The sequence below is a fragment of the Cimex lectularius genome, unplaced genomic scaffold, assembly GCF_000648675.2.
Source record: "Cimex lectularius strain Harlan isolate CLEC.00 unplaced genomic scaffold, Clec_2.1 scaffold13, whole genome shotgun sequence".
NCBI classification, from domain to species: domain Eukaryota; kingdom Metazoa; phylum Arthropoda; class Insecta; order Hemiptera; family Cimicidae; genus Cimex; species Cimex lectularius.
In genome coordinates, this window is record NW_019392649.1 from 515,397 (window position 1) to 535,668 (window position 20,272).

Genomic DNA, 20,272 nt, shown 5'->3' on the forward strand with positions numbered 1-20,272 from the left:
ATTTCTGTGAAGTTTTTTTATGTAAAAAATTACACCATTATGCGTTGCAAGGATAAAAAACAACTTCCATTAGTGAATAGTAAACACAGTAAAATATTTTTAAAACAAGTTAAACTAAAAATTTTGTTATATTCAAAATTAAAATAAATTTCGGTTGAATAAAGTTAAATTTAAGTCTGGCAAGGATAGAAGGACGATAGTCAGGGATTTCTTAAAACTGCGCATTAAAGTTTGAACGACTCTTCGATAAGACAAGCCTTCACAACGAAGTTAAATAACTTATTGTTTAAAAAAAAAGATAATATTTATATAAAAGAACCATTGATGCGGGAACTACGGACAATTACGTAATCGATTTCTTTTTAACCAAGAGCCGATAATAAAAGCATGTTTGTGTTGATTTAGTACGATAAATTTTCCGATTTGATAACTGTTTCAATTCCAAAAAACTCGAAAACTGTTTCAATTAAAAAAAAAAAAAAACCGGCTAAAAATGTTAAATTGTCAAGAACGTTTGATACGAATTATTGCTCAAGTTTGATTTTTTTGTTCCTGTCCTGTTTAAAGGATTTTCACATTGATTATTTTCCTCAAATAGTGTCTGAGGAAATATAGTACTACGTATGATAAAAACGATCACGGAAATTTTATTCTATCGACCGACTTTCGAACTTACAATGTGTACTCTTCGCCATGGTGACAGGAGAACCATTATAACAACTTAACAGGAGTTAGAATTTTTTTTTTTAAATTCTTCTCAATGTCAAAGAAGAGAAATCCGTTACCGCTTAGATCGAAGCACGACAAACAAGACTGCCTTTCAGGTCTGTTAATTAAAAAATATAAACTAAACATGTCCGTTATTAATAATAAATTATTTCATTATCTCCAGCCTCGATCAGCAGCAGTTCTTCAGAAGAAAGTTTCGACGTCGGTGAGTTTTAAAATAAGTTACCGTTGTAATTCTCGTGCTGGAAGTTGAGATAACCGACACCGACGGAATTGCGAAAAGGAATTTGATCTTAATTTTATGGCCATTTGAGACTTCCTGATGGCCTGAGCCTTTTCGAAAATCCTTTTCTTTAGTAACCTACAATACAGGATGTAAAAGGTTCTTGTTTTTATTTTTGTGAAATAAAAAGTACGGGTTGATTGAACAGTTTTTCTTCTCCACAAGGTTCGGTCTTCGGACCAATCCACTTTAGGGCACGTCTTCCTAATTGTGTTCATTTACAAACACTTGTTGATCGGTTCCAGTTTGTTTGTGACAATATGAAACCAAATAAATTAACAACAATAAATTTTAAGACCGTAATTACTAATGAAAGAAAAACCAAAAGTCAAAGGAAGATTACAACTACCGATTCAAATCGTCTCAATAATTTAAACATAAATATGAAATTATCACACTGTAAGTTTTAGATATAAATAAAACACTTGATAAATTGATATTAATGGATTATTAAATTCGATAAAAATATAAGACAGACACTTGAGAAGAAATTCCAAAACACGTTCGATGAGACAATCTTAACGAAATTTGACCAGCCAGGATGACCGGAGACGATCAGTGCCACATAAATAATTTGTGGTTTTAGTAACATATATATCGAGGAAAGTGAAAATGATAAAACATACTGATCAAAATGAGGCACCCACGAAGAAAACCGGGTTAACTAATTAAAATCCATTTGGTGGATTGTCAAGGAAGATTTTTTTTTAGTTTGCACCGAATATTTTGATAAATCTCCCTACTAAGTTTATCTAAATACAGAAGAATACTGAAATAAAGACAACCCGGAATGAGTGGGTGAATAGTTCTCATTAACAAAGAGTTCATATTTCGTCGATTAGCCGCAACAATTGCTCTTAGCTTAAATGTTGTCACCGACTACATCAGTCATTCTGTTCGTAAAATAGTCCAAAACACAACTCGTTTTAGTCAAGGAGATATTAACGGAAAAAAACTTTCGGAATGTTTACAAAATCCTTTTATCTTAATGTAAAATGACAATTTTAAAAAATACGTTTTTCATGATTGTAAAAATAAGTGATTATTGAAACAAAACGGAAGTTTTTCTCTCAGGATAATTTGACATTTCATGAAGAGTGGCTTAATCTTTTGGCAATGACTTGAAAAACATTGGCTTAACTGATCTTGCTGTAATTCTAAATGTCATATAAAAAAACGCAAGACAGGATTAGGAGCTGTCGATTAGAATAATTTTAAACTTAATTTTGGTCATTTCCGGTCATTTTAGTCTTCCTATCTTCGCATTTTTGGTATGTGCAGTTTCGCCGTCTTCAGGGTCACGAGTTAAAGGTTAAATGAGCCGGCCTTTTAACGACCTTACGCACTGCGACCAATATCGGTCTGTTGTACAATCTCCATCTCTAGAGCTCTTTTGTTAAAATTATGATTTTTTAACAGATCACTTTGTCAAAGGCACTCGCTTAGTTTTTCCTCTCTCAGGATCCTGCATAAGCTTTCGCACAAAGAGAGGATATTTCCGCTGTTTCTTCTTTTTCCTGACAACATCTGGAACGTTTTATTCTACCATATGTCTCCGGAGTCTGCAGTTTTTGGTCAGGAGTCCTGCTATCAGTCTAGTTCTAACACGTCCTAGGTTTAGTAGTTCTGCCTTTAGTTTGTACGATGGTCCTTTGAAGTTCTTCGCAAATCTCCTAGAATACATTCTCATTAAACCGAATTTTCTTAATTTTCTTTGGCGGTCAGGGATATAAGCAGGGTGAGACGCCGAAACAACCAACCAACATGATCGAAACGACCAAACCTCAAGTTCTATTACCATGACGAAATCTAAACATTTTTTAAAGCTTGCCATATAATTTCAACAGTAGTCGAAATTTGTCTCTTTTACAAAAAATAGGCCAATCGATTAAAGCGAAGTTTTTAGAGGGGAAGAAGGAAATGGGAACCCTTGCACAGAAAAAAGTTGAAATTCCGGTTTCTCGTGCATTTCCTGTTCGGCCAACGGTTAAAACACCAGTTAAACTATAACTTCTTTATTTCTCCAGTCTCAGTATAAAAATAATGTTTCATTTCAACAGACGATAAATAAATAAAAAAATAATAAAAATAAAAATAAAACATATAATACATCTTTTACTTCTCTAGATCAAATATTGTTTGATTTTTTTGAATTTTGTAAAGTAATGTAACTATTATATAATCTCGAATCTATTGGATTTATCATCTAGCCGTCTAACCAGTTTTTCATAAACAGGTTAAATAAATTGAGCTCATTAGGAAGAAATTTATTGCAAGGGAATTAAACCTGAATTGAAATACCACTCCTGCATTAACTTGGTCGAATAACGTCAATTTTTAATTTGTAAGTAATTTTTATTTTAAGGCGTTCATTGAATGATACATAATATAAAATAACTATTTGGAGATCGAGAAATGCGGTCTTGGTGATGTAGATTTAGAAAAACATTTTCTTTATCGTGCCAACGTTTCGATCTTTATTCAGATCATCTTCAGGGCTCAAAGTTGTGTTTTCTGTACAGATGGGTCACGGTTCGCCCAACACTCGCAACACGACCCACAACCGTGACAAAGCTACACAGAAAACACGCACTTTGAGCCCTGAAGATGATCTGAATGAAGATCGAAACGTTGGCACGATAAAGAAAATGTTTTTCTAAACCTACATCACACAAGACAACATCTCACGATCTCCAAATAATCATTAATTAACTGTCACTAAATACTCACATATAAAATAACTTAATATTATCTGATGATCCATGGTTTTACACCGATAGGGGGGGGGTCTTGATTTATTTAAAATTTCGTTCAATTTGAACATTTACTGACTAAACTATTTATATTTTAACTTACATAAATAAAACAAACACTCAAACTATTATACAATTATTGACTTCAAAATAACAATATTTATTATTAAATCCATTATATTTAGTGGTCAATTGACCAAATTACTTCTTTACTTCCTTTTTTCCTTTACTTCCTTTACTTTATTCCTTGCTTAATCTTTCTATGTAAGGTTTTGTTTGAAATGAAAAAAGTTAGTGTCACGAGCGGGATTCGAACCCACGACCTTCGGCTAAATACGCTAAATACCATCCACTCGGACAACAATTCTTTGAAAAATGGCAAAGAGAGGGAAAATTCCAAAGGATGTAGGTTGAGATGAGGAGTTTGTGTCCGGTGGATCGAAGTCAGGACAGCTCAAGTGGCGCAGTGGCGTATTTAGCCGAAGGTCGTGGGTTCGGATCTCGCTCTGAATTTTTTATCTCAACCAATACCTTACATAAAGATTAATTAATTGAAAGATGTTATTTGGTCAATTGGTCTACGAAATATAATGGATGTTTTTAAAAAACATTCTTAGCAGCTTTTCCACAGAGTCGAACTACCTCCCCAAACTTGTGCCCCATAGCATAGTGCCGGTAAGTGTCTTGAACAACGCAATTTTCGATGGGTGTGAGATTTCTTTCTAAAAAGATTCCATAAATCATTTATACCTTGTTTAGCTTCAGGGTTTTTTCATTAAATTGCACATTCAAAGATAAACTTGTTTAATTTAATATATTTATTACACGTAATGAAATGAATTTACAAATGACATGGGTCGTGTGTCGTGAGGGGAGTTAACACGACTACATGCGAGGACTAATTCTCGTTTAGTAGGTCGCGAGGCATCTGTTCTTTACTGGTCTAGTGGGATTTTAAGGGTGGTTTTTATTGGATAAAGATGGGCAACTCGATTGGGGTGAGATAAGAGTTTATTGTGGAAATAGAAAATGTTTTGAGGATTATTTCTGTTGTGGGGAAATAGTAACATTGACTACGATTCTAAGGACACATTGGATGGGAAGGACTGCATTCCTTTTATGTGGAAGGTCTCACGGTTCTAGTCCGTACGTCCCGATTGTTTTTAGTATTGTCTTGTAGGTTGTCAGTTTGTTTTTCGTTGAAACGTTAGATTTGCGCGACAGTAATCTGAAGAGTGGTCCAAAACGTTGGTTTAGAACCTGCGATTTTAGTCGTATTTGATGGTTCCAAGTTATTCTTGAGTCTGCTTTTGGGATGGGAGTATTACTGAGGAATATCGTATGAGGGGGTTTTGCTCAAAGGGTGAATGATATACGGATGCTTTTGCTTTCATTGGGATTTTACGCCAGTTTTTTCTCGATTCGGTTATTTGCACGACATGTGCCTGGAGTTCATCCGAAATAATTGTCGGATCGGATGATAGGATAGCGCATGTGTTGTCGGCAAAAGTGGCAAAGATGGTGGAGAGTGAAGTTGAAGCGATGTCGAGGATGTAAAGTATCGGTCCAAGTACGCTGCCCTGAGGTACCCCCACTCCCAAAGGACAATAGTCTGAGTAGGCCGATCCTTAGCGGATTTTAAAGATAAACTAGATGTTAGAATCCTACCCAAATATGCCTTCAACTAATTTGTAAATAATTTACATTGTAAAAATTTAATTTTTTATAGTGATTGTTATATAATATAAAATGTTCGTTTTGTTTAAACTGATTGAGACTGAAACGTATAAAAACCTAAATCTTTAGCTACAAGCTTAAAAAAATCATTTGCTTACAATCTTATAAAGTCTTACGATAAAAGAATTTTCATCCTGTAATAGTACAAAAAGAAAAAGCAAATAAAACGTAACTAGAATTACAATGAAGTAGACAGTAAATAATTAATAATGTATGAAAAGATTAAATACAACCTTGCTTATTATTTTCTCAATTGCTTTCTTGATTTTTTTTTTTTAGATAGTTTACCTTGAAGAGTTTTCAGTTCTTTTTACCTTTTGTTTTGCGTTTCATATATGTTCTTTATTTACGGCTTTAAGTTCTGAAAATGTTTGGGTTGACTTATTGAAATGTAATGAGAAAAAAGAACAGATTTCGGTTGACGCCGGATTCGAGGAAAGGGGCGCAGCAGTGCACGATTCCGTTTCCTCTTTCTAGATTTGGATAATGTTCTTTTGTGCATTATGATGAAGCGCGCTGAACCGGCTTCCGACGGTCTAAATAGGCCTGAATAGGATACCCCACACTGGCACAATCAAAAACCCAGTGGCCAGTTCGCCCAAATAACAAGCCTGCCCGGTCGTTTCTTTAAAGTTACAATTTGCCAAATAATTTCGTATATATATTTTTTTTATTTATACACATGTATTATAAAGAGAAAAAGTCTGTTTGTATGTCAAAGGTAATCTCGAAATTGACTGATCAGATTTTGATCAATTTTTTTCGACGTGTTCCTTACGATCATAGGACATAGACATTGTTTTGTCATTACAGTAATTCAACTAAAGATATGAAATTTTGTATGTTACTGTGTGTTAGGCGGAAACAGATTTTTTTAAAAACTTTTATTGGAAATAGTTTACATTTCTTTCTTATTAACCATCTCCAGACTCGAAGCTTTGAAAAATTACCCATCTAGGATTTAAAGACGAGTCTTTAAAAAATTCCTTAGTTATCGTAGATAGTGAAAAGGGCAAAACAGGTTCTACGATGTCTATTTATCTTTAGATGAGACGTCTTCGTCGGCCTAAGATTGATTGGCCACTTCAAAATAAAGGTCCGCCCATTTTAATATAGCCTTTCATACTTCGTAAACAAGTGCACAAGATTAAAGGGATGGCAAACATCAGGACGCCGCATAATAAAAATATAAAAAAACTCAACTTGTTCAAGATTTCGGACGAGAGTAGAAAGAAAATAGAGAAAGAGAGGCGAGAGTGAAAGGAGAGAGAGAGAGAGAGAGAGAGAGAGAGAGAGAGAGAGAGAGCGAGTGAAAAACAATGTATACATAAATAGAGAGACGAAGAAAGAAGAAAAGCTTGAGATAAAACCAATGAATGTGAGATAGAATGAAAGAGAGTGGGTGAGAAAAGAGAAAAATGAAATAGATAAAAAAAAATTTCATATAGAAACGGAGCAAAAAATATTAAAAGAAACGAAGCACGATAGAAAGAAAAGATATAATCTGGGTGTATCATAGTGAGAAAGATAGATAGATAGATAAATAGATAGATATATACAGATAAGAGGATAGATAGGTAGGTAGGTAGATAGATAAAGATAGATAGAGTGAGAGAAAGAAAGAGAGAGAGAAAAAGTGAAAATGACAAAAGAGAAAAAATGAAATAGATAGAAAAATCGTCATATAGAAACGGAGCAAAAAAATATTATAAGAAACGAAGCAAGATAGAAAGAAAAGATACAATCTGTGTCTCATAGTGAGAAAGATAGATATATAGAAAGATAGGTAGATAGATAAAGATAGATAGATAGAGAGAGAGAGAGTGAGAGTGAAAGCGAAAGAAAAAGTGTGAGTGAAAAAAGAGCAAAAAAATGAAATAAATAAAAAAATCATATAGGAACGGAGCAAAAAATATAACAAGAAATGAAGCAAGATAGAAAGAAAAGATAGAATCTGTTTGTCTCATAGCGAAAAAGATAAATAGATAGATAGGTGATAGATAAAGATAGATAAAAAGGTAGATAGATAAAGATAGATAGATAGAGATAGAGATAGATAGATAGAGATAGAGATAGATAGATAGATAGATAGATAAAGAGAGAGAGAGAGAGAGAGAGAGAGAGAGAAAGTGTGAGTGAAAAAAGAGAAAAAATGAAATAGATAAAAAATCGTCGTATAGAAACGGGGCAAAAATATTAATAAGAAACGAAGCAAGTTAGAAAGAAAATATAGAATCGGTCTGTCTCATAATGAGAAAGATAGATAAATAGATCGATAGATAGATAGGTAGGTAGGTAGGTAAAGATAGATAGAGGTAAAGAGATAGATAGATAAAGAGAAAGAGAGAGAGTGAGAGAGAGTGAGGGAGAGAGTGAGAGTGAGTGAGAGAGTGAGAGGGAGATAGAGTATGAAGTGAAAGAAAGATCGAGCGAGTGATTTAGAGATAGTAGCAAAAAATTACAGAATGAGTGCAAATATGGAAAAGGGAGCCAGAGAAAAGTAGAAATAATTAATTAAATTATAAAAAGGACGTAAAGTGTAAGAGAGATTGAGGTAGAGAGAGAGAGAGAGAGAGAGAGAGAGAGAGAGAGAGAAGAGAAGAGAAGAGAAGAGAAGAGAGAGAGAGAGAGAGAGAGAGAGAAGTAAGAAATGGTGCATACCCTACATTCAAAGCTATAAATGTAGATGGATAGAAAGAAATAGAAGACACAGAGCGAGAGTAAGAAAGATAGGGGAGAGACTAAAGACATTTTTATACAGCTTGAGGAAGGGTATTTTTCATTCTTCTTGTTGTTTACATACAGACTGTTAAAATTGAATTGTTTCGTTTTTAGACGAGTTGGAAGGATGGCTTAGTGACGAGGAACTCAGGAGCCGTTCGGCGTCCAGCTGCTGTGCTTGCAGTCTCTGCGACGACAGCGACGTCTCCACGTGCTGCAGCTGCAGGTGCTGCAGGGTCGAGTCGCTCATTTCGGTCTCGTCTCTCTTCTCGTCTCTCGATTCTCTCCTCTCCTCGTCTTCCAGCTCGGAGTCCGTCGACCCCGACTTATCCGAGTGCTCGGCACTTTCTTCCGGCGAAGACTGCAGGCGTAAAAAGCTCACGCAGAAGGCGATACGAAACAAAGCGAAATAATTGTTTTTATGTAAAGAATGTCTCCAGTTTGTAAATATAATTATATAGATTTTTTTATATTACGGCCTATGTTATTTGGTTTTTGTCCATCATGCCGTTTCCTCCTAATCAAAACAAACGTTGATATTTTCAACAAAGTTTCCTTTAGTTGAAACTTGTGAAGATGTCATAAACAACAAAGTCTACGAGTTTATTGTTAATCCCAATTCCTGCGGCATTACGTAATCGTTATACATCCTTTGTTTACAAACTAACAAAAATCTGGAGATTAGCTAAGATAAATTTTTATCTAATGTTGATAATAAAAAGAAAATTATCGATGCAGCTTTTTCGGTGTCGCACAAATTCCACGAAAAAGGGCAACAGTGACAGTTTACAACCACCGTCGTGAATATCCATTTTGGATACATTAGATGACGTTTCGATATACCAAAAACTTGTACTTCGAAATAAACTCGATGGAATGGGGGGGGGGTTTATAATAAGAAGCAAATCTCAATGAGAATACAAAGCCGACATTCTTCAAACCATTCCGTCAAATGTTTGATTGTAAAATTACACTGGGTGGTCTGAGAGTTGATGAACCTGCCAGCTATTTGATGAAAACTGACCACCTGCACCCCTTTCCGACCTAGTGACTATTTAAGAAAAATAAATAATAAGCGACAATTTAAGGTTGCTGGTTTTTTTGTACAAAATAAACATAGGTCAACGGTCCGCTTCTTATCGCTATTTGACCTTATACAATATGGATTGGATGTTTGAGGACATTGCTCAATGTGTTAAGCTTTTCCTGGAAATAGGACAACCGGAAGAATAGAAAACTTTAAGTCTTTAACTCTCACTTAACTTTTGTAACAAAGAAACGTTTCAAGGCTAATAGATCACTATTGATCATATCTAATAGTCCGCCCATTATCGTTTGTTCTTCCGACGCTAGCACTCTTTTAAATGGCCGAAGAATTAATAACAATTACACAGCACTCGTGCATATTATTCGCCCCTTTAAACATTTAAAATGTATTTTAAACAAAAGTTAAACATCAGTCAGACCTAGACACGTATGGTTACATGATTAATTAAACAGTCAAATAAATATTATATTACATCATCAACCTTGAATTGATGGAATACACGCATAAAATCTGAAATGTGTGCTCACACTTATTTCTTTTCCAATTGCTTTTCTTTGTTTGTTGTCTTTCATTTTATTAGTAGTTTTGGTATAGTTTGATCATTTTGCCAAGATTTCTCATATGCAGTCATCCCTATTCGAAATGTGACCCAACTCCCTTACACTCTTACTCACATTTTCTCTCTCTGTCTGCCTTCTTTCTCGTTTACTATCGGTTTTAACTTTATCATTTTCAATTTTGTCCTTATTACATTTCTTACTTATTTTTCTCTTTTCTCGCACTCTCTTTTTCACATTTTCCACTCACACATTCTCTTTCTTCCTCTATTTCTACATCACGCTATCGCTCTCTCTCTCTCTCTCTCTCTCTCTCTCACTCTCTCTCTCTCTCTCTCTCTTTCCCTCTCTCACTCACATAATCATTGGTTTTATCTCAAGTTATCTTCTTTCTTTATCTCTATCTTTATGTATGTATTATTCACTCCCTTTACCTATAACTTTTTCTCTCTATCTTCTTTCTCTCACTTCATTGTCCTTATTTTTATAAATCATTCCCTTCTCTGGCTTATCAAGGTGATGAGATGCGAATTAATCGTTTTCTTATTGAATGAAATATGATCTCCAATCAAGGACCTCTTTTGTTCACTATTGATGATATGCCTTCAAGTCTATTGCCTAAAAAAACCGTTTGATTGATGATATATTCCAGTTCATCGCCCCAAGACCACCTTCTGGCGAATCGAACAGCAACAAAACTAATAATTAGAAAACCTGTTGGAACTCTTTGCCTTCGTATAAGGTACATTTTTAACAACTTGAATCTGTGATCTGTTCATGTTGTAAGTGTTAATTTTGTTTGATTAATTTTTAATAATTTTTTTAATTCATTACAACTACCTTTTAATAGTTAACATGGATCAACGAGAAAGTAAATATATACAAAATTAACAACAAGAGTGGAGAAAACACCCATTAGTATTACTCCAATGTTCTGTTTAATTAATACTTGAGTCATTATCACTTTCACTATCATCACCATCACTTCCTAGGAGATCTCGCGGCCTTCATGGAATCAGTGGGCGAGGAGGGTTCGAGAAATTAGTCGGGACGCGATTTTCTGACGTAAACTGTCCAAAAATGAATAGGGATATTGCCAATTTTTTTAGAATTTATTTTCCCTAGCATTTTTAGTTTATTTTTATTATAAATTGCATTAAAGTTTATCAGAAATTATTGTGTTTTATTAAAGGAAAATTTGATTAATGGATTTTGAAAAAAATAACAAAATGAAAGGTTAATTCGATAATTTTGTTTATTGGTCACAGTAATTTCTTTAAAGTAATTAATACCGTGAATAATGTCCTCTGTTGGCTAAAATCTCTATGCACCTGTTAGGCATACTTTTAGTAAGGTTGTCACTAATTTCATAAGGAATTTCACTCCATAGATGTTTCAACGCTGCACACAGTTATTGCAGGTCAACTTGCTGAGTATGGTGATCGAAAAGTTGTCACTGTTACGCATCCCACATGTGTACAATGGGCTTGAGGTCAGGAGGCAATGGTGGAAGGGGTAGATGGGAAATATACAGGTTTGTTAAACATGGATGAACAACTCTGCCTCTATGAGGTCTGGCTTGTCATCCCGAAATCGAAAATCCCTGCCAATGAGATCCCTGGTTAGAGGGATGCATTCCTCGATAATTTCTTAGACACAGACTGCGGTGAGGTTGCCTTCAGCAATATTGAGTCCAGTTCGTCCTCCTGTTCCCAGTCCAGACCATTACACCGCCTCCTCCAAACTGCACTGAAGGGAGAATGAACTGGGGTACGTACGCATCCCCTGTTCTCGTGAACCCTTCGGCACCTGCAATCACTGTACATACAGGAACGCGACCCATCAGTAAAAACAACTGTATTCCGATTGGTGTCCTCTCCTAGGCGCACGTTGCACCATATTCTCCTGAGTTGCTGCAGGTCATCTCAAAGAGGCTTACGGTGCAAGCCAACTTCCCACAAACGATTACGGATCATTTGTGTTGATAAAGGCCTTGCCAAAAAATCTTGCACTTCATTTAGGATCAGGCAGGCACTATGGAAAGTCTTCCGTCTTGCTGGCAGCAGATGAGACTGCTAGGCCTCCTCCACACTCTGAGAAACGCCAACTCTTCTGTGATAACCACTTGCCGATGACTCGACGACTCATTCTCACAATAATATTGCGAAATTCTGGTTCAAGATGATGTGTTTTCATGGTTAAAGAGAATACAACTGATACGATAAAGAATATAACAAATAAATTACAGATATCCTTGTTTATTTTTGAGCTATTTATACCATTTTTGTTAATACGTTCACTACTTGTGATAATGTACATTCACATACTTGTGAAACCAATACTGTGCTGCAAAAAGGTTTACCTTTATCAGAGTGTCACTACTGTAACTTATACATCAGGACAGTACAAGTCAATATTCTGTATTGACATATTTGCATGTAGTTAATTCTACCTTTGTAAATTCCAAGTAAAATGAAACAAATTATATGATAGGTATCTTCCTCGTCAGTGTTAAGACTTAAATGATTTACTTTATGCTTTATGGTATCAATTGAAAAATACTAAGAAATTATAAATTAATAGTTAACCAAAGTCGAAATTTGACGGACTTAGTTGATCTGTCTTCTATCAAGTTAACTGCTATGTTTATTGAAAAGATAGTCACGTCAGGACCTTCCTGTGTGTACCTCTGCTTGTTAATATGTCGAAATAAATTGATTTCAAGCTTTATGTCGGTTACACGAAGTAGGGGAGATTTAAGAGAGGCGGCAAAGGGTGCCCTCGTGGCGCAGGGATCGATCGCGGGGACCAAGTCCCCCTCCAGAATAGGGACGGTTACACGCAAGTTCAGTGGTCGGCGAGGCGCTGAACGCAAACGGCCTGCGTGTCTTTCAGGTTTAGCCCACCTTAAAAGTGCCTTACTCGAACCTCGTGCCGAATCACGTGGTGGCGCCGGAGGGTCGTTCTCGGAAAGCCCACTCCTCTGATGTGACTACCTTATAAGTAAGCAGATTACTTTAAATTTTTTAAACCGTATTTTCTACTTTTACGCTTTACAATATCAACTTGGCTTGTATTTGCCGTTTCACGTGTTGTGGTTTATAAATATACTTTTTTTCCGATTCATACAGAACTATTATTAATCATTATGTTGTATTGCAAGAGAAAAATTAATGTAAAAAATTTTATTCAATTGTCATCGGGCATAAAACTCAATCTAGTACAATAATGTTAATTTTTTTTTAAAGCTAAATATTTTATAAGACATTTTACTTATTAGATATCTGATGAATATTAAAAAAAAAATTAAATCGATAATTTTTACCTTTTTAGAACTCGTTTTCCCATTGCTACAGAAATTCATTTACTTATTTTATTTATATATAAAAAATTGAAAATATTTGGAATTATTACGCACATTTATAAATATTTCTTTTGAGTACTATTTTTACAAATCAAATAAATATGAAAACGCATCAGTGATATAATTTGTATTTTCACCAATTAAACAGGCAATATGTAATATTTATTAATTTGATTTAAATTACTTTTCTTTAATCCTACAAATTTCTGTTTGTATGGCGTAATGGAATTTTTATACTCGTAAATAAAATCAATTAGGAAACGAATGTTTAAATAAAAATTGAAAATCTTGAATTGTAGATTCGACAGTTTATTATAATTATTAAATTGTCCACAATTAAACTATGCGTAGTGCAATTTTTACCAACTTAGATTCAATTATAAGAAGACTATAAACGTGATTTTTTAAAAACAATAATGCAATTTTCGTTTATCTCATTTTTACTTTTTTGTTATTATTTTTTAGAGTAAAACAGTTTTTACATCAGTTAAATTTTTTAAAGTATGTCTTTATTAAGCAAATTAACTGGACCCAATGCAATATTTACTTACATTTACATTGTAAGAAGCCTAAAAACTTTATTTATTTATGACGTAATGCAATTATTGTTTATCTTAGATTTAAGTTTTTATTCTAAAATTTTTTTTTTGTTATGTCTTCATTAAACCAATTAAACTAGACACAATGCAAGATTTACTAACTTACATTTAATTGTAAGTTTATTAAAAAACGTGATATTTTTTTCATAATGCACTTATCTCACGTTTTTATATAACTTATAAAAGTTGGCTTTTCATTGTTTTCAAATTTGTAGAATTTTCCTAAACCTTCATTTATGTTTCTTTTGAGATCTATTGTCTTAATTATGATTAAAATGAATAAAAGTATGTAATATTATTTATGTTTTCAACAATTAAACTGTAATATTTATTGGCTTGATTTATTTTAAGATTTTTTTTTGTACCAAGTGCTGTTTCTGTCTTCAGAATTATGGAATTTTTATAGTCGTGACTAAAATTAAATGGGGAACAAATTGTGAATATTGAGTTAAAAATTGAGCATTTTCGCAGATTCATAATAGTTTATTATTAATTCATCATAGTTTATTGGAATATTTATCTTGTGATTTGTTGCCATAATGCAATTTTTGTTTATCTTTAGAATAAAATTGGTTTTGCATGACTGCAAATGTTTTTTCAACTATTGTCTTTCAATATGCTAGACCATAAGGCAAAAAAAAGTATGTCTTTATTAAAACAATTAAACTTGTTACAATGCAATATTTATTAGTTTAGATTTAATCATAATAAGGAAAAAAATTTTTTTTACAATACTGCAGTTTTTGTTTATCTTAATTTTTATTAGTGTAAAACTTTTTTTGTCGTTTATAAATGCTTTTTTTCAATTAAAATGGGATAACGTAAGATTTACTAACTTGCTTTTAATTGTAAAAATATTCATTTTTTTACAATTTTGTTATTGTTTTATTGTCGTTATTTTTTATTTATTTATTTCTTTTTTTAAAGTGAGAAATGGTTTGGTTGTATATTTTTAAATATGTCTTTAATAAACTTATTAAAAGATGAAAAATGATTCTGTGATATAATTGTTATAAAGCTATTGTTAGTGTGATAAAGTGGTATTTAATTATTTATTGCATATGTTATTATTTACTATTTACTAATATTTATTGCTATCTAGTTATTTTTTGTCTCACATTCAGTCTTATTTATTCCAGTTAGTCATTTGGCCTATCTAATATTTAAAAAAAAAAAAAATATATATATATATATATACATAAATTTCTTATACATTTTGCACATTATAATTTATTTTTACTTATTACTTTTTTGTACTACAATAACAAATCTAAAAAGATTCTCACAAAACCTAGGCAGGTACTATAGTCTGTAAGCAAGTTGACTCATACTGCTCTTTTACTGGATTTACCGATTACTATTGGTTGTGAAAGTACATAAAAAAATCCCATATTACATGGTTAAGTGATCTTAATTGTTTATGATAGGGCATTTTTAAAAAATAGTTTATTATTATAAACTTGTTTTATATTTATTTCTTATATTTTGGATTTATATAAACTCAAATCTGCACATGTTTGTACATATATACACATGTACAGAATTGTGCCTGTCACTTGTTGCATTCCACCGGTAATTCCAGCTTTTGTAATTTACAATTAATTGACAGCAGGCCTTGAGAATCGCCCACCTTGGGTACTGGCAGTCCGGTCTTATCCGACCAGCCACTGAGGTCGGGCTCCAGATGCTGGACAGCTAGATAATTTCAGCACCCAATGCATGCAATTCCTAGATCCAAACTCATTAACATAAATACATTCATTCGTATTTACATTCTATTCCCTCAGTAAGGGTAGTAGAGAACTCAATATTCATTTATCACAGTGACCTACTTGAGGGGCTCAATATTCCGCCATCGGAGCCTCGTAAGACTGGGTGTAATAGCCCTCACACATTACACATTTATGCCAATAAATTCATTCACTATCAACAAACACTAGGAGACATAAAACAATATGTATATCTGAACTATATTCAATAAAACAGCACTGTTTCCTCCAAAAATCGGAACAAGGGACCCAAATACCCGCCCATAATCAAGCACAATTCTCATATAAGATGACATTCCTTCATGCTCTCTATATGGAGCCAAGGGGTCTCTTCAATTAAATGGGACACATTGGGCAACATTTCTTTACATACCAGACACATTGGTCCAAATCGTCTGTATGCCAACCATTTTTCATTGGTGAGCATGACTCCCCCTTTTGCGAGTCAGATCCTCTGAGGATCATCACCCATCAGCAGTGGTCTTGATACGCAATCTTTTGTACATTTGTTTTATTGACTGCAATGATTATTTTCATACCATTAAAAATGTAATATAAGAGAAATAGTAACATAAATTAATAAATAAATTATTATAAATAATTAAAAAATAATTGATGAGTCTCTTAAGCATATTTTTTCAATTGTGAGAATTCTTCTTATGGACTGTGATGTGATAAATCTGTAATTTGGTCATTTCATCATTTTGGCCAGTCAGATGTATTACTATGATCCGCGTTTTTTGTCTTGCCTTAGCCTGCTTTTGTCCCATACAACAGTGAAAATGGAAAAGAGCTGAAAACTGTCTGACCAAAATGACCGGAAATAAACAAACTGTACACGTTTTTCCTCATCATTAGAATTATTTCTTTATTAACAACACACAAACTTAAGTATTTATTATTTCTTCTTTACAGTTGTTTTTCTAACCAGGTTTTTGTTTATCCAGAGAGTGAAGAAAAACATTAAATAATATATTTATGAATGTTTTTCTTAACATATTATATTTAATTATCATAATTAATAATGAATGTAGTTTCATGTTTAGTGACTGGTGGTTCAATAAGCACTTACATAATAACTATATTAATTAAACATTAGATGTCTGCATACTACATTTTTAATTGTGCCTTGCACCCAATTTACTTCAGTTTTTCGTTTTGTAAATCTTGCCATTGTTCATGGAGAGGAAATGGATCAAAAATACAAATAATGTGTCCTCCATGTCGAGTTTAAACGGTCCAATTAAAACTAATAATAAATGGTTTTAACATTTCAGGGATCATCAATTGTGTCAATCAAAATGAATTTGTTGTAGGACATTATGGAAGGAGGGAATTTTCCTCCCAACTCCCCTTCGGGGGCTTTTCTTGTCACACCGACAGAAGACAAAAATGACAAAGTAAGACTGAAAAAAGAATTAGGATTGCTAGAAGGGGTAGCCATCATACTTGGGATAATTATGGGATCTGGTAAGTTTTCTTCCATATTGTCTAACTAAATACTACATTACATATAAAAATCAATTATTTCTGTAAACTAAAATTGTAAATTAATTTGATCAGGAATATTTATTTCACCGCAAGGAGTTATAATGGAAGTGGGATCTGTAGGCAGTTCTTTACTTGTGTGGGCATTTTGTGGACTTTTGTCTATGATCGGCGCATTGTGTTATGCTGAACTTGGTACGTCGATTCCAAAATCAGGTGGCGATTATGCTTACATTTTTGAAGCATTTGGACCAATTCCAGCCTTCCTTTATCTTTGGGATGCTATGTTTATTTTTGTGTACGTTTTTTTTCTAGTTTTCCTTAATCTGATCTTTGCAATTTATATAGTTTTATTTTCTTAGGCCTACTACAAATGCTATCATGGGCCTAACCTTTGCAAAATACATCATACAACCATTTTTTCCAAACTGCATACTTCCGCCGTATGCTGACCAACTGATAGCAGCTGTGGTCATTTGCTTTTTCACCTACATCAACTGCTATGATGTACGAGGAACATCTAAAGTACAAAATGCATTTATGTTCACTAAAATTGGAGCCATAGGAGTAATAATAATTGCTGGCCTTTGGTATTTAATGTATGGTAAGCCCTATAAATCAAATCAATAAAATAAAAATCCAAAAATTAATTATATACTGTTTATTATTATTATAATTGCTGGCAAATGTTGATGATTTAAATATGGTAAACACCTTTATTTTAATTTTGAGTCCTACATGAACCATATTTGTTAAAATATTAAAATATTTTGACAATTTTTTTTTAATTTTTAGAAGACAATTCCAACTTCCAAAATGTATTCGAAGGATCAGACAACAGCCCTGGAAAAATTGCTGTAGCAATTTATTCTGGAATATTTTCTTACTCAGGATGGTATGTACACCTACTGTAAAATAAAACTAGTTACATTTAAGTTTTTTTATATTTAACCATTTATTGATATATTTCAGGAATTACTTGAATTTTATGACTGAGGAATTAAAGAACCCTTACGTGTAAGTAATTAAAATAGATATAAAATTTAATTTAACATGAAACTAGTAATAACAGAACGTGTTGTTTTCTAGAAATCTGCCTAGAGCAATTTACATATCACTTCCATTAGTAACTAGTATATACGTTCTGGCCAATGTAGCATATCTTGCTGTGTTAACACCACAACAGATGATTAATACAAATGCAATTGCTGTGGTGAGTAAAGATAGCAACATTTTAATAATTTTTGCACACATATCAAAATTTTTGTGTTCTAGACATTCGCTGACAACGTGCTTGGCTTTTTTTCACATGTTATGCCAACATTGGTGGCACTTTCAGCTCTCGGCGGGCTTAGTGTACACATAATGACATCATCAAGGTAATTTATAATAATAATGATTATATACACCAGTGTGAACATACCACCCACCAAAATTTATTTGTAAGAAATTGCAAATTTGTTGTTAGTTGCTTGTATTTCTTAAATATTAGTGGGTAAAAGAACGTTAAATGTTAAACCTGGCCCGAAAGACAAAATTTATATATATATATATATATATATATATATACACTGGTGAAAACAGTAATTTTTCTACTCTATAATGTATTTGTCTGTGATGTTTGGCAGGATGTGTTTTGTCGGCGCTCGATATGGACATTTCCCAACCATGCTATCACACATAAATGTGTCAAAATACACACCGACCCCTTCTCTAGTTTTCCTGGTGAGAAATTCTAAGCAGGAGTAAAACAATAAAGGTTTTTAATCAATTTATTTTTCAGTGCATACTTTCCTTGATAATGCTGAGCTCAAGCGACATCCAGCAGTTGATAACTTACTGTACTTTTGTTGAATCTTTTTTCATAATGATGTCTGTCGGAGGTTTACTCTGGCTAAGGTACAAAAAACCCAACATGTCTAGACCAATTAAGGTAAGTTTCAGTTCATCGTCATTCTGTTCGATTTAAATTGAATTTAAAACTTATTTATATTTATCAGGTGAATATCATCGTACCGATCATTTTTGTATTGGTTTGTGTATTCCTTGTCATTTTACCGATTTATGAAAAACCACTTGAAGTCGGAATCGGTGTAGCCATTACCCTTACTGGTTTGCCCGCCTATTACTTCGGTGTTGTTTGGCAAAACAAGCCAAAGGCCTTTACTAATGTATTCAGTAAGTACATATTAATTACATAATTTTAATTTTTTTAAACTAATTTTTTGTTTTCAGATAAATTGACTTACGTTGTTCAAAAATTGTTCATGTCTGCCAAAGAGGACAAAGTTGAAGACAATCTTGATTGAAAACAAATAATAAGATTGTATTTATATAAATGATCTCAGGGTAAAGGTCAAATATTTTATTATTGAAATCCAAAATGAAAAATGAAAAAAAAAAGATATGAGTTGTTACTTAATTCTGATGATGTTTATATGACATGTTGATAGTTTCCGGTGTACTGTTAAGTATGACTTTAAGAATAACTTTCTGTAACGTACAATAAGTTTTTATTTTTTTAATCCTTTGTGCTTCACAAAAAAGGTTCACACAGTGCGGTTTTAAATGGATAAAAATTTAATAATAAAATAAGACAAATTTTGGAAGTTGAGAAGCATTATTTACCTGTGATCGAACAATAGGCTTTATCCCGTTAATGTTTCTGTGTTAAAAGCTATGGTTTACATATAACCTTCAATTCAATTTGTGTGTTTTTATGTGTTTTATATTTATTTATGTTTGTAAATATTAATCTTAAACAAGTAATTATTTTGTGAAAAAATGACAGTTCCATGCAATAAATTTGTGTAAAAAGTGTATTTTATTACATAGAAATAAATCCTAATGTTTACTTCAAAATTTTTTACATTTTCTTTTTTTACTGTCAAAAATATACCATTAAGTATTTTTTTATCTTAATTTATAAATTTGTCCTATTATTTTGATATAATTAAATAAGATTTGAAAAAAAAAAATATATAAGTTGAACAAAAACGTTTGTCCTACTTTCACCACCTGTAAGTATATATTTGATTTATTGCTAATTTTTTCTTAAGATATCAGCAAATTCCTGATATGTAATACTGCTGAAGAGTTTGTAATGTGGTTAAGAGTGTAGTGTAATTTTGTTGAATGACCAAATGTGGGTGGAAAAGACACAAATTGTAGTCGGTCATCCTGGTCTGTCGATTCTGGCTGGTTTTGTCTGTAAGAACCATTCC

The 20,272-nt window shown here is 32.8% G+C and overlaps 2 protein-coding genes across 2 annotated transcripts; both read left to right on the plus strand.

The window, feature by feature from the left end:
• The first annotated feature begins 497 nt into the window (after nucleotides 1–497).
• Nucleotides 498–8,695, plus strand: LOC106664476. Its single transcript, XM_014390190.2, has 3 exons — nucleotides 498–824; nucleotides 893–934; nucleotides 8,338–8,695. The coding sequence occupies exons 1-3, from the start codon at nucleotides 761–763 to the stop codon at nucleotides 8,634–8,636; spliced, it is 405 nt and encodes a 134-aa protein (XP_014245676.1). The 5' UTR covers nucleotides 498–760; the 3' UTR covers nucleotides 8,637–8,695.
• A 3,964-nt stretch (nucleotides 8,696–12,659) lies between these two features.
• LOC106664641 (Y+L amino acid transporter 2) lies at nucleotides 12,660–19,360 on the plus strand. The gene is made up of 12 exons (XM_014390558.2): nucleotides 12,660–12,831; nucleotides 16,877–17,030; nucleotides 17,124–17,346; nucleotides 17,411–17,652; nucleotides 17,844–17,943; nucleotides 18,021–18,065; nucleotides 18,138–18,261; nucleotides 18,324–18,427; nucleotides 18,677–18,773; nucleotides 18,832–18,981; nucleotides 19,049–19,226; nucleotides 19,284–19,360. Exons 2-12 carry the CDS (start codon nucleotides 16,883–16,885, stop codon nucleotides 19,355–19,357), a joined length of 1,485 nt encoding a protein of 494 aa, XP_014246044.1. The 5' UTR covers nucleotides 12,660–12,831; nucleotides 16,877–16,882; the 3' UTR covers nucleotides 19,358–19,360.
• Nucleotides 19,361–20,272: the final 912 nt, after the last annotated feature.

Excerpts from the sequence above, each read along its gene's own strand:
- LOC106664476 (XM_014390190.2), top strand. The coding sequence starts at position 761 with ATGTCAAAGAAGAGAAATCCGTTACCGCTTAGATCGAAGCACGACAAA. Across the intron at positions 825-892 it reads CAAACAAGACTGCCTTTCAG|CCTCGATCAGCAGCAGTTCT; the intron begins GTCTGTTAATTA and ends CATTATCTCCAG. Across the intron at positions 935-8,337 it reads AGAAGAAAGTTTCGACGTCG|ACGAGTTGGAAGGATGGCTT; the intron begins GTGAGTTTTAAA and ends TTTCGTTTTTAG.
- LOC106664641 (XM_014390558.2), top strand. The coding sequence starts at position 16,883 with ATGGAAGGAGGGAATTTTCCTCCCAACTCCCCTTCGGGGGCTTTTCTT. Across the intron at positions 18,428-18,676 it reads CACATAATGACATCATCAAG|GATGTGTTTTGTCGGCGCTC; the intron begins GTAATTTATAAT and ends GATGTTTGGCAG. Across the intron at positions 18,774-18,831 it reads CCCCTTCTCTAGTTTTCCTG|TGCATACTTTCCTTGATAAT; the intron begins GTGAGAAATTCT and ends TTTATTTTTCAG.